The sequence below is a fragment of the Monodelphis domestica genome, chromosome 3 (assembly GCF_027887165.1).
Source record: "Monodelphis domestica isolate mMonDom1 chromosome 3, mMonDom1.pri, whole genome shotgun sequence".
Lineage (NCBI taxonomy): Eukaryota > Metazoa > Chordata > Mammalia > Didelphimorphia > Didelphidae > Monodelphis > Monodelphis domestica.
In genome coordinates, this window is record NC_077229.1 from 298,830,288 (window position 1) to 298,847,641 (window position 17,354).

Sequence of the window (17,354 nt, forward strand, 5' to 3'; positions counted from 1 at the left end):
TTTTTGTGGCTTGGGGCTTCAGTGATTGATTCACCATTGTCTTAAGATGAAAATAACAAATGCCTTTGTTTGGAATTTCATGCCCTTCCTAATATGGCTTCAGGTTATCTTTTAAGGCTGATGACATACTATTCCCTTCATGCACTATCTACTCTTATCAAAATAACCTGTTTGCTTTCCCCCATCCAATTATTTCCCTTCTGAGGGAATTTTTTTACTCTACTTCTTTGGAACATCACTCCCATGCCAACTCCATTTAGGATTCGTTTGATGTCACTTCTTTTGAGAAGCCTTTCCTGATTGTTAGCACCATTCCCCACCCCACTTCCCATCACTGTATATTGTCTTGTCAATATATTTTGTATTTACTTATGTGTGAACAAATTGTATTCCTCTACTAGACTATGAATTCCTTGAGGTGAGAATTGTCTTACTCCTTGGTGCTATGGAAAAGTATTGAGCTTGGAACTTGGAAGCCTTGAGTTCAAATTTGACCTCCAACATCTATTAACTACATAATCTTAGCAAGTCACTTAATCTTTGTTTGCTTCAGTTTTTCTCATTTATAAAATGAGGATAATAATGGCAATCACCTCTCAGGGTTGTTTTTTAAATTATTTTTAATTTTTTAAAATTTACCTTCTGTTTTAGAATCAATACTGTGTATTGGCTCCAAGGCAGAAGAGTGGTAAGGGCTAGGCAATGGGGGTCAAGTGACTTGCCCAGGATCACACAGTTGGGAAGTGTCTGAGGCCATATTTGAACCCAGGATCTCCCATCTCTAGACCTGGCTCTAAATCCACTGAGCCTACCCAGCTGCCCCCTCAGGGTTGTTTTAAGAATAAATGGAGACAATAATTATAAAGTGCTTACTACAGTGCTTTGCATATAAGTGTTATATAAATGTTAGTTGCAATTATTATTATTAGTCATAGTAACAGTAGTAGTATCCCTAATTCCAGCACAGTGCCAGACACACAATAGGTACATAAGAAATGCTTGTTGATTGATGAAGGGAAGTGATCATGGGATCCTGAAGGCTTTGCTAGCTAGTGAAATACAACCTATGGTAAATCTTTCCAAGATGTATAGGCTTTGATTATGGATCTAGTGATAGATTTCCTCTTTGAATTCAAAGAGCCTCTTAACTAGAAATTAGCCACCAGGTGATTGTTTTGGCCACCACACTCATGAAACTATTTATGAGACTGAGAGATTTGAAATCTGCTTGAGTGGAAGGAGTCCTCGAAATGAAGAAAGTTTTTTGAAATATGGAAGAAAAAGAAAAGAAGGCATATAGACAGAGTTGAAGAACTATGGACCAGATTTTTTCTTTTGCAGGTAGTGTATAGTTGAGTGAGATCTTGGAGCAAAAAACAATTATCTGGTAATTCTCCCTGAAATCAGAGACATAATGGCTGTGATGCTTAGTTTTGGTAGTAAAGTAGCCTGCTAGGGGACTGTCACTTTGAAGCATAGGGGCTTTGGACAAGTTAGGTTGCTTTTCAATGTCTGTAGATGAGCAAATGTTATAAACCAATAGGATTAGAAAAAATTAAATAATAATTGATAACTGACATTACAGGGAAAGAAGGCATCAATCTATCCTTAACTGGTTACATTAAAAACTTATTTCTTTATAAATTAGTATCTTATAGAGACAATTCATTTAACTTAATTGACTTGTAAACTCCAAATACATCCTAGTGCACAGTTTGGACCAAGTCACTCTCGCTGCTTCCCATTAAATTGGGTGTAAAACACAAATATCAGTGGGGACTGGCATTTAAGGGCCTCTAGAATATGACACTAACTTGCCTTTGCACTCTTACTTCATACTACTCAAACTCTAACATAATAATGATAATGATAGATGTAGCAATCCAGCCCATAGACATTATGGGGAGGCAAGGAATGTGAGTGAGCACATGGCCATCCTGTGCATGGCAATAAATTTTATTGCCAGCGTGGCTGAAGTTTAGGCGCGAAACCTGGCTTTCCTTTGTCTCACTCTCCCGGGGATAATAACCCCACCTTCACCTTGTCATAAGTTGCATTATCCAATGGGAATACCCCAGGTAACTCATCCATATGTATTGAGGTATCATATAACTGTTCAATATGTATTGAGCTGTCAAGACTATAAATAAACGAGCCCCAGTAAGCTCCGCCCACTTGAAGAGCATCCCCAGGTTTGATAAGGAACATCTTCTCCCCTGTCTCTCTCTCTCTTCTCTATCTTTCTCACTAAGGCCTGGTCTTTAGGCCAGGCCTGCCTTACTTCCTCTCTTTCTCCTAATGCTACCTAGCATTATCTACCTCCTGTAGTTTCTGATCTCCTTTCCATCTGAGCTAGCTTCATCCTCTGACCAGTATGGTGTTAAGTTGAGATCATTGGGTGGTTTTAGCCTGAATAATTACACTCAGTGGTCGGAGCTTAGCTGTGGCTCATACAAATAATATTTGTCTACTGACTCGGTTATTCACATCTCTAAAGTCGGCTCGTTCACGCCCTTTGCGGGATCAAACTTCTACTCTATCTATCCTCTCTCTCTCACCCCTTGCAGCCTCTCGCAGGCCGGGAGGCTACAATAATAATGATGAGAGGCAGTATGGATAGAGATATGGATATGGATAGAAAGTTGTCCTAGGAGTAAGAAAGATATGGGTTCTAATTCTCCTCTGACACCTTTTGAGAGTATGCCTTTGTGCAAGTTACTTAACTTCTCATAGGACTATAATTTGTAAAAAGTTTCTTCATGGATTAATAGGGAGAATTTCTTTGGTGATAATTCTAAAATCACAGATTCTCCCCCTGAAAATATTAATAATAATAGCTCAAATGAGTATATACCAATCATCTAGAAGACACTTGGTATTTTACTATATCAGCCTACTTGATCCTCACAACTCTGTGAGGAAGGTCCATCTATATTATCATCTATATATCTTTGCTATTGTCCATCTATTCCAACTCAATTGGATTTCTTCTTCCTTCCTGATTAACTGTACTCTCTGGTTTCAATGCACACGTTCAGGCATCCCACAAGTTCAAAGTCCTTCTCACAATTCAGCAGGGACATGAACATTCATATTCTAGAAAGGGAAGAGACATGACTTGAAGGTAGTAAATGTGAAAAAAGGTTCAATAGTATTAATTGCTCATAAACTCAATATGAGTCATCAGTGTGACATAGATACTCATTAGAAAAAAATACAATTTCAGGTTGCCCTAATGGTGGTATAGTGTGTGCATCAATTCTTGGATACTTTGATCATTACTTTGATGAAACAATCTATCATCTCACAGATGTGGGTATGTCTTCTGCTGGTACACATAACACGACTTCTCTTCCTCTGTGATTCTTGTCTCTGTCCTTCCATAAAACCTTCATAGAATTTACCCACATACTAGAGCCTTTATAGTTACTAATGTAACATTATTCCTCTCCATTTGTTTTCCTTCACCTTTGTTAAATGACTTTCCTTTTTTGGTTATATATTTTAGGATCGCTTTATTATACAATTCAAAGAGCACTGGATTTGTGATTTAAAGTACCTTGGTTCAAATTTTGCTTCTGTCATTTACTATCTCTGTGACCTTAAGCAAATCACAACAACTTTTATCCTTAGTTCCCTCATTTGCATTAGCCAGGGTTTGGAGCTGATGATCTTTTTAGTCCACAGTATAAAGTGTAATGAATAGCATTTCAGTCCTGGAATCTTGAGATCCTATATGTAACAACTTTGTATTTCTTTCTATTTATTCTTTTTCTCTGTATTCTATATATACTTCTGTATGTACTTGTGGCTATTTGCATTAAAATGTAATCAAGCTCTTTGAGAGTATATACTATTTCATTCTTTGTATTTATATTTCTGATACTTAACACTGTATCTGGCAGGCACTGTGTTTAATTAGTGATTAATAATAGTTTATTGATTATTTGATTACTTTTATTGAGTACTAAAGTGAGCCCAGAAGCTTATAAGCATGAAGGTAAGGGGAAACTTTTATTTCAGAAGGGAGAACTGAAGAAGTTGGGAAATTTTAGCCTGTTTATAGAAAACACTAAGAGAAAAAGCTTTAGCTAATTCCAGGTATTTAAAGAGCTTTAAGGGGCAGAGGTGGAAGTGGGAAGAGGTATAATTCAGGTGAGTAGAAAAGAGAATTACACAATTATTGAAACTGTGACCAAGAAGGGAACAGGCTACTTCTTAAAAGTAGTGTGATCACTATTAGTGTTTAAGTAATAGCAAGGTCAGGATCTTATGCTAATGATGCATTGTCACCCTGCATAGGGTAACAGATTGGATTAGATGACCTCAAAGGTCCTATTCAAGTCTATAATCTTATGATTTTCTGCTTAAGTCTATTGATGATAACTTTAGATGTTAGATTGTTGGAAAATATACCTTTCAGGTCACTGAGGATTTGATGGGGGTCTCAGGGAAGAGCTAACATTTTGTGGGGGACATAAAGTCTTAATTCAATAAAACATAAGAAAATTTCCCTTTCCTATGATTTTTTTGACTGTGTATTTTAAAATTCTCCATACTAAATATCATCTCTCAGCTTTTTCCCATTTGATCTCAGGTATAGTTAGCCTTTGTCATATTGTCTTTCATTTCCATCTCTGCAAAGCAATATTCTAGGCGATTGAAAGTTATTTTATCTATTTTTTTCACGGTATAGTTGCATTATCTATTGAGCTTCTTTTACTTCATTATGTCATTTTTCCCCCCTTGAAAATTATAGATCATCAGTAACATCTGTTTACTCCCAGGATAAAACTGTCCTAAAACCCTTATTCCTTTCTAGCCATTAAGGAATCAGTATAATATTTGGAGTAACTCTATACCTTCCCTTAGAGATTTTGGTCCATTATCTTTTGTTTTGTCTGTCATCTTAAATTAAGTATTTTTGTTTTCCCTGATTCTGCTGATTCATTATATTTTACAGCTTAATCTGAATGCTGTTTAACATATGTAATACTTTTGTGAAGGACTAGTGAAAAATAATAATTGTAAAGGTTTAGTAAACTCAAGTTTTTGTCTCATGCCTTTCCTGAGGGACATCCAAAAGAACTACATGGGTGACCTTGGCCCTATCACTTAAACTGAGTTTTCTCAACTTTAAAATAAAGGGTTTGGACCAAATGATGTCTAAGAATTTCTCAGCTCTAAATCATATGATTTTGTGAAAATGCTTGTTAATCATTTGTTCAGCTTCAAATTGTAGTTTGGCATGTACAGTTTAGATACAGTTATAATTTTAATTACTACTCTATGCATTCCCTAACTCAGGTAAGACCAGAATTTAATTGTTTTGGATGAAGGTCATTACAAGACTTATACTGCTAAATTTGGAGATAGTATACTCTTGGAAATATGTGACCAAGCTTAAAACACAGTGAATTTTAAAATTAAGAATAGGTAACCTTTTCAAGTTGCTTTTCTAAAGGATATTAACTGAATAAATCACCATGAAGTATTAACTGTACTGCATAAAGTAGCATTAACTTTCACTTATCAAATGGGTGGTATAGTGGAGATCATTGGACTTGGAGTCATGAGATCTGGATTTGAATCCTGATTTACAAAATTTTAGTGGGCATCCAACTTTATTATTTAACTGAAACTGCTCAGTCTCAAATTACCAGTGATCTCTTAATTGCCAGATTTGATGGTCTCTTTTGATATCTCATCCTACTTGACTTCTCTGCTGCATTTAACACTGTTGGCCATTTTTTCTCCTGGCTTACACTTCTTGGCCATTTCAAATCATTCCACCTGTGCTCTAGCATCCTCCTTATTTTTTACATCTGTTTATCCATAGAACATGGACTTTTCTCCTGGGACTTGGGGTTCTGATTTAGGTGAGCTATCCAATTATCTTGTGTAGAACTTGACCTCCACATTATTTCCCAGCCACTACAAAATCATACCACCAAACACATTTCCTTCCCTCCTTGCTACATCTCCCTTATGTGTTGTCATTTCTCATCATTTTCCCTCTTGAGGGTAGAGACTGTCTTGTTGTTTTATATTTATATTTCCAACATTTTGGATTATAGTAAGTGTTTAAAATGGGCAGCTAAGTGGCACAGTAGATAGAAAGTTGGGCCTGGAGTCTGGAAGCCCTGAGTTCAAATCCAACCTCAGACACTTATTAGCTGTGTGAATCTTGGCAAATCCCTTAACCATGTTTGCTTCAGTTTCCTCTTCTATAAAATGAGTTGGAGAAGGAAATGGAAAACCATCCTATAATATTTTCCAAGAAAATCCCAAAGGAGATCACAAAGAGTCAGACATGACTGTAAACAATTAAACAACAAGAAGTTCCCAGTGAATACTTTATTATTCATACTTTCTCCTCTTTGAATTTTAGTGATATAACTCTCTCTTGGCTCTCTTTCTAATTTTATAACTGCTTCTTCTCAGTCTTCTTGTGTCTCATCATCCGTATTACATCCCCAACTGTGGCTGTTGCTTAAGATGCTGTTCTGAACTTTCTTTAATTCTCTCCCTACACGGTTTTCCCTTGATATAATCAACTTTCATGGGTTTTATTTTTATCTCTATGCCGATGATTCCCAGGTCTACATATCTAGCCTAAGTCTCTGCTCTGAACTGCATCTCTAACTCCTACTGGATATTTTAAATTCAATGTTTTGTAGATATTTCAAACCCTATGTGTCCAACATACAACTTATTTCTCCCTCAAACTTATTTCTTTAATAATTTTCTCTATTTCTATTAAATTCACTACCATTATCCCAATCCATAATTTGTTCCATTTTCTATTTGTATTTCCAGTGCTTAGCATATAGTGTGATGTTTTTTCTTTCATTCATTTGGTTTCATAACCTTGGCATCCTCCTCAACTCATCACTCTCACTCTTCCCACATATCCAATTAGTTGCCAAGTTTTGCCACTTCTATTATCAAAATATGTTTTGCATCTGAACATGCTTCTTTAGTGACAGAACCACTATTTTATTTCAGGCTTTTCTAACTTTTACTTATGTCATTCTAATAGCCTCTAATTCATTTCCTTGTTTCAAGTCTTTCCACACTCCAATCGATCCTCCACATTTCTGCCAAAGTGATTTTTTTCCTAAGTGAAAATTTGACGATGGCATTTCCATTCTCAAGTAATTTAAGTGGCTCCCTGTTGACTCTAGGATCAAAGACAAAACTCTTCACTTGAAGCTCATTTTACAACCTGGGACAACCTAACTTTCCATCGTCATTTTCCATTATTCCCCTTCTCAAAATCTGTGATGTTGCCAAACTAGCCTTCTGTTACTCCTACTGGACAATCCATCTTCCTTCTCCATTTTTTTCCCCACTGGCTATTCCTATTCCTGGAATATACTCCCTCCTCAACTCTGCTTTATAATATCTTGCTCTTCCTTTAAGATGCAGCTTAAGTACTATCTGCTACATGAATTCTTAATAATTTCCCCTTTTGCCAGGGACTTTCCTCCTTATCTACCTTGTTTTTATTTGTATTTTACTTCTTAATATTTACACTATTATACTTCTGCATGTAAGTTGTGTACTTTGTAGAATGTAACCTAAGTGTGAATGGGGAATATTTCCTTCTTAGAATTTGTACCATTGACATCTTGCAAAGGACCTGGTATACAATAAATTATTAGTAAATGTTTGCTTGAAATTTTCTAATTATGTACCTCAGAGTGAGTCATTTAACCACTCTGAGCCTCAGTTTCCCTGCCTATAAAATGGATTTGACAGTACTCATACTATCTATCCTCATAGGGCTATTGTGAATAAAGTGCTTTAGAAACACTAAATTACATAAAAATGTGTGCTCATATTATTAATAATAAGTAGAGAGAGAATCTAGTAGTTAATATGTCAGACAGCAACTTTCCTTTTAGAATGGATGAGATAATATTGCAAAAAATTTATGGCAGGGTGATATAAATACATAAGTCAGATTATAAACTAACATGGTTCTCTAATTCAGCACTTCTTGCTAGTCTAACAATAGCGCTTATTATTTTTTGGTTATAGCATTGAGCATTGTTTGGCCAGGAATTACTTTAATAGGTTACAATTGGCTTGTTAGGAAAGAGGTGAGACCAATTAGGTAGGGAGTTATTGTGTTCATTTTAAATATTATTTAGAGGATATCTAGTTTGTTGGACAAAGATCTATCTAATCACATGACCTAGTGCCCATTTGAAAAATGGCTTGCAAGTCAGTCCATAGTGAAGAAATAGAGCTGAAGTTGTACCTGATCTTTACTATCAAATCAGTCCTTGAAGTTCTATAGCTGTGTATAACATCATTTGACAGATGGCTCATATAGAAAACTTTCTGTTTCTCTAGGCATTTGATTATGGTCACATGAATATATATTTTGATAATATGAATGGTTTTCTTTATATTAGAACTGCTAGAATTCTTGAGCACAGATATAAGAATTTCTTTTTTCCCTTTAGGAAGCTGTTTTAAATTTGACAGATTTGTAATTTGTGGTTGATCCCAGCCCATATGTATTTTTTTCTATACTATAGATTTTTAAATGCTATGTCAATTAAGTGACCATATTTGGAATAGCTAAATTTTATTATGATTCCTTTGATATTGATGATTATTATATTTGCTTTGTGATTTTTTGGGATTGAATTTCGTTATAATAAATTCATATCTATGGAAAAATATTCTTGTTTAATGACCATTGAAAGTCATCACTTTTTCTTCCTCCTCTCTTCTTTCCTGAAGATGTTTTTGTGTTAATTATGGATTAATTACTATTTAAAGATTACTGCCTAGGATGATTACAAATTTTTATTTATTTGGTAAAGAATACATCATTAATATCAAAAAGGATTTTTTTAATATCGGGGAAGAGAAATTATGGGGCCAGAAAGTCTTTAAATTATGTAATAATTAAAGGTAAAGTTTGAATAGGAATAAGATACACACTTGTTGCAACTTTAGAAGAATGACTGACTCCTATTGAAAATTAGAACTCTTTACTTGGATTCTGGCTGTGATGCTGCTAGGAAGCTGCTGAAACAGAAATAGGAGACCCATTTCAATGATTTTGTCAGCTCTATTGTCCTCATATTAGTCCAGTTGACCAAGTCAGAGGCTTCCAGTTCACTAGATCAACACTTGCGCCTGACAGTGCTTTGTAAATTTCTGGATCTTACATTAACACTAGTGAATGGGGCATTCGTTCTATAATGGTTGAATCCCAGTTTTGCTCCTTATAACCTTGGAGAAATAAATTAACCTCTCTAGGCTTTAGTTTACTAATTTCAAGATAAGAAGTCAAACTAGAAAATTTCTAACATTATTTTCAGTTCAAAATGTATATTTTTCAAAAAAATCTGCTCAGTATTTCCTCATTCTGTTATGTTATTCTTAAGTGGTAGTCATTTAAGGAGGAAGTGATGTCCAAATGGCTTACTGGGTAGTATCAGTATCAAACCACTTTTTGTGAACCACTAAGAAAACAACTTGATTATGCCTTATTTAAAGTTCAACGACACAATAGGACAGAACAAGAATTTTTATATTAGTATGATATTTCTGGATTTGTGTCTAATATTTTTCTTTATAATGTACAAACTTTTGTTGAACTCATGGGTTACAGTGATACTCTGGGCCAATGTTTTTAATGTAAAGTTTTTTCTCAAATGCTTTAATTTTATTAAATGAACTTAACTGTCACATTGAATTGTGAGTGCCACTTTCATGCTCATCTCAAGGCTTCTGGAGATCATTTCATAGTTTATCTCCATCAATTTAGCCTTTTAACAAATCAGACAAATTTTGGATCTTTTGTATCACTCTATGTTCCTTGCAGATTATATATTAAAAAACCTAAACAAAGTCCTAACATCAATGCTTGGGGTGGTCTAATGTTTGTTTCTCCACCAAAGAAAAAAGTGTACTGTCTTATACTATCCCTTTTGAATGGGATTTCTATTGATAATTTACTAGTACAACTCATCTTCCCACTCTATGACCATTTTTAACAATTCACATATCTAGAGCAACAGTTTCATAACTTTACACTTTAATTTCTTCATCTCTATTCATTTGCATATAATTGGTGGTAAGAACCAAGGAACCAAACACAGCAGCCAGATCTCTCTGGATATGAATGCATTTTTATCCTGTACCATGAACAGTGACCAAGGTAAAATAGCCTGGGTTTCAGATGTGCTAAAAATACATTTGGGACTGATGAAAACAATCCAATAGGATAATATAGTCCCAAAGACAATGAAAAGAATTCAATCTTTTAATATTTTTGGATGTGATGGAAGGGAAGTAAAAAAGGTGGCTGGGATTACAAAATTCCCATGTGGATAACTTTAGCATTTGTACTGTATAAATTAAAAAAAAACCTTGCAACTTCTGTTTTAGAATTAATACTAAATATCAGTTCCAAGGCAGCAGAATGGTAAGGGCTAGGCAACTGGGTTTAAAAGACTAGCTCAGGGTCATAAGCTAGGAAGTTTCTGAGACCCAGAACCTTCTTTCTCCAGGCCTGGAGCTCTCTCCACTTCTATAATGGACTCTCTTATACTTTTATTTAGTATTGTTTTATCCCCTATGTGTCAAGTATTGACCAGCACACAGTATGATTTTCTGTCTGATACTTATCTCTCTCTCTTTTTTAAACCTTATCTTCTATCTTAGAATCATACTGTGTATTGGTTCCAAGGCAGAAAAGCGGTAAATGCTAGACAGTGGAGGTTGAGTGACTTGCACACAGTTAAGGAAGTGTCTGAGGCCAGATTTAGACCCAGGTCTTCCTGATTCCAGGACTGGCTCTCTATTCATTGTGCTACCTACTACTCTTAATATTAATCTTAACCTCATCTCATTTTATCTTCTTAAATTTAAGTCAATAAATGTATATCAAGTGTCTAGTATATACCAGACATTGTGTTGTGATGGGGATACAAAAAGAAGCAAAAAACAGTTCTTGTCCTTAAGGAGTTCACAATCTAATGGAATGTTTAATAGGAATGCTTAATAAGCATCAAAGAAAATTCACTAATGAAAAAAAGTTCACTTCTTGTGAATTTTGGAGGATTCTAGATGAAGTCAGTGTCTTCCTGAGTACTGATTTCTTCTTTCCCATAAAAAACTTGGACAATTACAGAAGTAATTATAAGAACACGATGGTAAATATTAGGATCATCCAAGTTTTCATTTCTATGAGAGTTCAAAGCTTTTTACCTATGACCTAATATTCATAATAACTATATTATATGGCATATGAGCATTGATAGTTTTCCTCTGCAAACGAGGAAACTAAAGCACAATGAAAACTGAATGATTTATTTAAGACCAATAACCAAAGTTAACTAATGTGTGAAATTAAATGTTCTATTTCCAGTATAGAAAAAAAAAGCATTTATTAAAAGTTGGCCAGGTAAGAGGCATGGTATTAGATTTTAGGATACAAAGACAAGAAAGAAATAGCTTCTGCCTTCCAGGAGTATATATTCTACTGCAATTAAATAGCATGAACAAAGAGAAGCAAATTCAAATTGTATGTAAGTTATTTTAAGATAATTTCATTGAAGGGGAAGGGCACAAGCAACTGCGGGAATCAGGATAGACCTCATGTAAGACATCACACTTAAGCTGGTCTCTGAAGAAAGATCAGGATGCTCTGGCCTCAGACACTTCCTAACTGTGTGACCCTGGACAAGTCACTTAATCCCCATTGCCTAGCCTTTATTGCTCTCCTGCCTTAGAATCAAGGTACAGTATCAGTTCCAAGACAGAAGATGAGGTTTTTTTTTTTTTTAAAGATCAGAATGCTAACAGTTGGAAGTTGGGAAGATGTGCATGTCAGAAGGGACAGCTTGGGCAAAGTCACAGTATGTTGTGTAGAGAACAGGTAATAGGTAAGTTAGGCTGGATAATGAAGGGTTTGAAAGAAAGTAATATGTAATAATGCTGGAAATCTTTGCTAAAATCAGAATGTGAAGGATCATAGAAGAGTTTGTAGTTTATCCTATAGGGAACAGGAAGATATTTGTGGTTTATGAGTTGTTTATTAATTTAGCTCTTCAAGGTATTCATGGAGGTACTATTGGATTTTTTTCATTCAGTGTAGGCTTATTAATGTATTCAGTGTAATATATCTCTTTATATTTCTGATCTAAGTTATTTTAAAATTTTTATCTTTTTTAATTCTAGGACAACAAATGAATATTGACTATTGGTTAACTTGAAGGGGGGGAAATGAACATATAAGAAGAACTATTCCCTAACAGTATGACTCGAAATTCAATTTCTTCCTATTAGTAAGCCAGAAAATCCCATAAAAGCAAAGAATATACAAAGATCAACTATCATGAAGTACATACTTGATTAATAATTTAAAATATGAATATTTGATACTCACAAAAAGAGCATGAGAGGGTAGGATGTGAGGAATAGATAACATGACTGAATACTAATTGCTATATCCTTTAGAGAGCTGATTTATTTATTTTTAGCATCTTAACATTTAAGAGAACATTTCCTATACTAAACATCAAGAGCATCTATTTTTTGCTCTACATGGGTAATGCAAACTCTTTCAATAAGACTATCAGGAGCACATATCAAGTGGCAAGTAAGTCTCCCAAGATAGTACTTTCACTGTGCTTTTGTTAAAGATTCGAATAGGCTGAATTAAAGCCTTTAAAGGGAAACCTTAGGACATAAGCACTTTATTCCTCTCAAGTGCTTTTTTTTTCTTGGATATTGTATATCTCTCTCCATTTTTTTTAAAGCTACACATCTAGATTCGTAAGATTGAGTGAAATAAAGTAACCGGGTATTTAAAAGAGTAATTTCCTGCTTTATGCCATCCACAGATCACTGTATAATTCAAGTTTCCAGAGGGAAAGATTTATTTTGCCGTTGTTTCTCAAACATTTCACGAGAATGTTCTCCCATAGAAATAGAACATTCCTGAGATAATGTTAAATAGTGGCCCTTTGCATCAAAATATTTACTCAGGAATCAGTGACAGATGAGAATTCACCAGAAATCGACTCCTAAATATGATAGAAGACTAAGGGTGAGGAAATAGACATATGGTTTAGCTAACCTGAAACTCATCTAGAATTACCATGAAAAAATTGTCAACTTGAGCTCGAGGGGTAAAAATGCTGTGGATTTTCTTACTTCTGTTCATTTTCTTTAGTCCGTTTTGTGTCAAATAGCCATGCCTTTCTACTCCTGGCTTCCTTATGGATGAATAGGTAAAAAGATAGAGAAGCTGCCTTTTGTATTTTTATAATTTTGAATTGAAATTATGGAAAATTTTGCTTCATGGAAATGAGCACTATACTTTACATTAAATCCAAACTAGAACCCATTTGGATGAAAGATACCAAGAAAAAAATGCTGAGATTATCTTACCACCACTTGCTTTAAGCTTGATAGTCATTAATTCTTCTGAGACCTTGCCCTTTTTTATGGCTTGTGCATTTAAAGGGCATCCAGACAAGCTGTGAAAAATAGAAGATTAAGCCAGTGTTTGAAAATGGAGTCATTTTATTTGGCTACATTATACTTTTCTTATGTATGTCTTAGTAGGTAAGGCTATGCCATTCTGCTATTGGTGTTGTGCTCATTTTTTACTGTCATAGTTCAATTTCTACAAAAACCAAGAGGAAAAAATCCTGAAATTTTCAAAACAATTTCCATATTGTTTTTTAACATGTGAATACCACACAATTACAAAGAACTGACATTGATATATGCCCACAGTTTTATTTCTTTTGTTAAGAAGTAAAAAGTTGTACATGTACATGCAAGCCACTATTTAGTAGCTGTCAGCTGACTTTCTATAACCTGGTAATGGATAAAACATTTATTATGAATAAATTCAGTGAGCAGGATTGTGTCTGACAGCTCCAGACACAAACTCTGGTTTCATTTTTTCCAGTTATTGAAATCCAAACATTACATAAAACAAAATTAAAATAAAATATTATTACATTAGAGGTTTGATTTAATATCTGATTTCATAAAAATATAGTGAACCACTCTAGAACTTTGTAGATGTTACCATCATTGTCTCGGTGTTTTGCCTGTTATATATTGGAAAACAGTTATGTTTATGAATCTTCCAATTTCATTGTCATAGTTTGCAAAAATGACAATCACTCCTCAATTTCCAGTAAATTTTATCATGAAAAAAGTGTTACTTAATCTCATAACTAAACAAAATCAGGTTTTCTCTGAAAGTGGTATCACATAATTATTTGGTTAGAACTATTAATTCCCAATGTTTTTATAAATTGTGTTTTCTAAATTTAGTGATAATTATTCAAATAAATATTTTAAAAGTTAAATTGTAAACTTAAATGAATTAAGAATTTGAAAAACATTTTCAAAGGACATCACTTAGAATTTAACCAACTTCAGGTTGCAAAATGTCATGAAATGCAAAGTGAATAGAAATTTTTTATTTTAAAAAACTCTAGGATAATCTAAATTAATATAGAAGTAAAAATTCCTCCAGTTTCAAATACCACAAAGAGTACAAATGATTTTTATCCTCTGGAAGCATAATAAGTAGTAATAAAAATAAAGAGGCTCTGGTATAAGGTAATCCCTGATTTTTCATCCAATTTTAATTTTTTAATTGGATAATTCATGTATCTTTATTTTGTATACTTCACAGTGTCAAAAATTGTAAACAAAAGTGAACTTTGAAACATATTCTCTCAGTTCTTAAGGTTACTCCCATAACTATGCTGAGTAAGTAATTTTTTGTAGACATTAGATTTTTTGTGCATCTTGAGCAAAAGTTGATCTTTTTTATGCAAAGAATGAGTTTCTGAAAAGGTGATTAAATTTTGTTTTTAAGTGGAATCATATACAATTGGAATAAGGAAATGGGTTATTTAAATCATTTTAATAATATCAATAATCTTTTTATAGAAAGAATCACCAGACTCAAGCCAATGTCTTTTTAATGTTTGTATATTAAAGTTTATTTTTATTGTTGTTATTATGTGCAATTTTTATTATTGCTATTTATCAGATGTATAATAGTGAATTGAAAGAGTTAATGAAGTATAAAAAACCTTATCACAACTTAAGAATTGAGTTCATTGCTCTCCAGACTTAACTTACAAAAGAGTAACTGATTTGGACGGAATATTTTACACTTCTAAAGGAAAGCCTTTACATCTGAAGGAAAGAGGATCTGGTATTTATATAAACATTAAATATATACATATATATATATATATTAGAAAGGAAGACCTATTTATTATTTGTTAGGAAGTTTCAAGGAAATTTGTTTAATAGAGGGTTCTGAGATATACATTATATTGTGTATATAGCTCTAGCTCACAGCTTTGTTGGTTCTAAAGTAAAGTGATTATTCATATATTTGCAGGATAGGTTTTAAGGATACTATTTGTCTTGAAAAATTATTCCTTTCATGAGGTGAAGAGTCTAGAATTTGACACTAAAAATTCATTTAATGTTTTAAAGCCTCACATTGAACTAATAATATATTAATATCAGGCTTAGTTTATGTTGTTACCTATATTTTTTAAAAGTAGTTTTGAAAACAAATGGTATTTACATTCACATGATAATCAATCAGGATATAAATATAGAGCTTTATGAGGAAAAGTTCATATTCAAGACTCAGATTCTCATGGGAAATTTCTATTTCCCCCCTTCTGGAATCAGCCAATCTGATTCCAGCCTTCTCTATGAATGTGTAAGTTTTTGTTTGTATAGAATATGTGCAGACACAACATATTTCTACATCCCAAACCTCAAGCTTTCCAGACTACAACACTGAGCACCCTAGATTGTCAAATGTTGCTTCTGTACATAGAATGTTGATTCACATTCAACATAAAACAATATATGGCATTAAGGATTTAATTAGCATTTGAAAATCAACTGCCAAAAGACAGTTTAAGAAAACAACACATAAGTTGTAACATAAGTAAGTCTCCATAAGTAGATTTCAGTTCCTTCAGATTGAATCAACAAGGGATTCATTTTCTGGCACAGCATTTTAGTTTAGCTTAGAAAGGTAGAGTTTTGCCAAATTTCTGTAATGCTACTATATACAGCTCACCTGAAATTTTCACTAAGGTTTCTTTTTGGGATTTCTATCAATATCTGTACACAATGAACCATTCTAATATTCCTAGGCGTAGTAATACCAGACAATTGGATTTAGAACAACAATAATAACAACAGTTAATGTTTGTGTAGTGCTTTAATGTATGCAAAGCCTTTTATTTATATTACATAACTTTGATTTTCTCAATAATCTTGTAAGGTAGGTACTGTATTGTCCCCATTTTGTAGATGAGGAAATGGAGGCACAGAGAGGCTAAATGACTTTATCAGTTAATGTCGGAGGTCTTCCTGATTTCAAGTCTAGTACTTATTTTATCTATTATGCCGTCTAATCAGTCTTGTGCTTTTGACCCTCGAGAAGAATCACAGGATCACAAGCTTATGAGAACAGCATTTCCTTCTCACTAAGGAGTTAGAAACATACCATCTTTTACAGGAAATCTTCCCCAACTCTTAATTCTAGTGCCTCTCCTCTGTTGTATCCTATTTATCCTGGGTAAAGCTTATTTTGTATATGCATTTATTTGCATGTTGTCTCTTCCATTTGATTGTAAGCTTACTGAACGCAGGAACTGACTTTTGTCTCATTTTATATCCCAAGCATTTTGCACAGTGTCTGGCACACAGCAGATGTTTAACAATTTTGATTGATTGATCGATTGGTTGCTTACCAAAAGTTCAAATAACATTCAGGAGAGGACAGAAACAAGTCATGAAAATATGTAATTAAGGAACATTTTGGCTTTTCTCACATCCTGATAATGATCTGCCATACTTTCTTATAAGGACAAACTATTGAGCCACCATCATATTCACTACTGCAAAACCAATTTACCTGTGAGTTGGCCAGCTCACAGGGTTGACAGAATGAGAAAAATGCATAAAGTGAAATTTTGCAGTTGCACAAATGTTTTAGAGAAGTTGGCCAAGTCATTTCCACTTGATTAGTGCAAGTAAAGCCTTGTGTATATAAAATAGTAACATAATTTTAAAATAGGAAAGACAAAATATATCTGGCAGATAGTGGAAAATATGTGGTAAATAGAAAATATGAAAAAAAAAACAAGTAAAAATAGCAATGATGCTTTTCTTTCTTTTTTTTTTTTTGAGATCATATACTTGCCAAAATTTAAATTCTTGACCATTTAAATGAAGCCAACAAGCATTTATTAAGTGCTTACTACGTGCCAGGTACTCTGCCAAGCAATTCTTTGTCACTAACT

The 17,354-nt window shown here is 33.7% G+C and overlaps 1 protein-coding gene across 11 annotated transcripts in view; it reads right to left on the bottom strand.

The window, feature by feature from the left end:
• ST18 (ST18 C2H2C-type zinc finger transcription factor) overlaps window positions 1–17,354 on the bottom strand; it is a 349,790-nt gene that overhangs the window by 10,597 nt on the left and 321,839 nt on the right. For all 11 annotated transcript variants that reach the window (XM_007487130.3, XM_007487129.3, XM_056823905.1 and 8 more), the window contains one exon: window positions 13,429–13,517. In XM_007487130.3, the coding sequence (XP_007487192.1) occupies window positions 13,429–13,517 (89 nt within the window). The remainder of the gene's footprint in view (window positions 1–13,428; window positions 13,518–17,354) is intronic.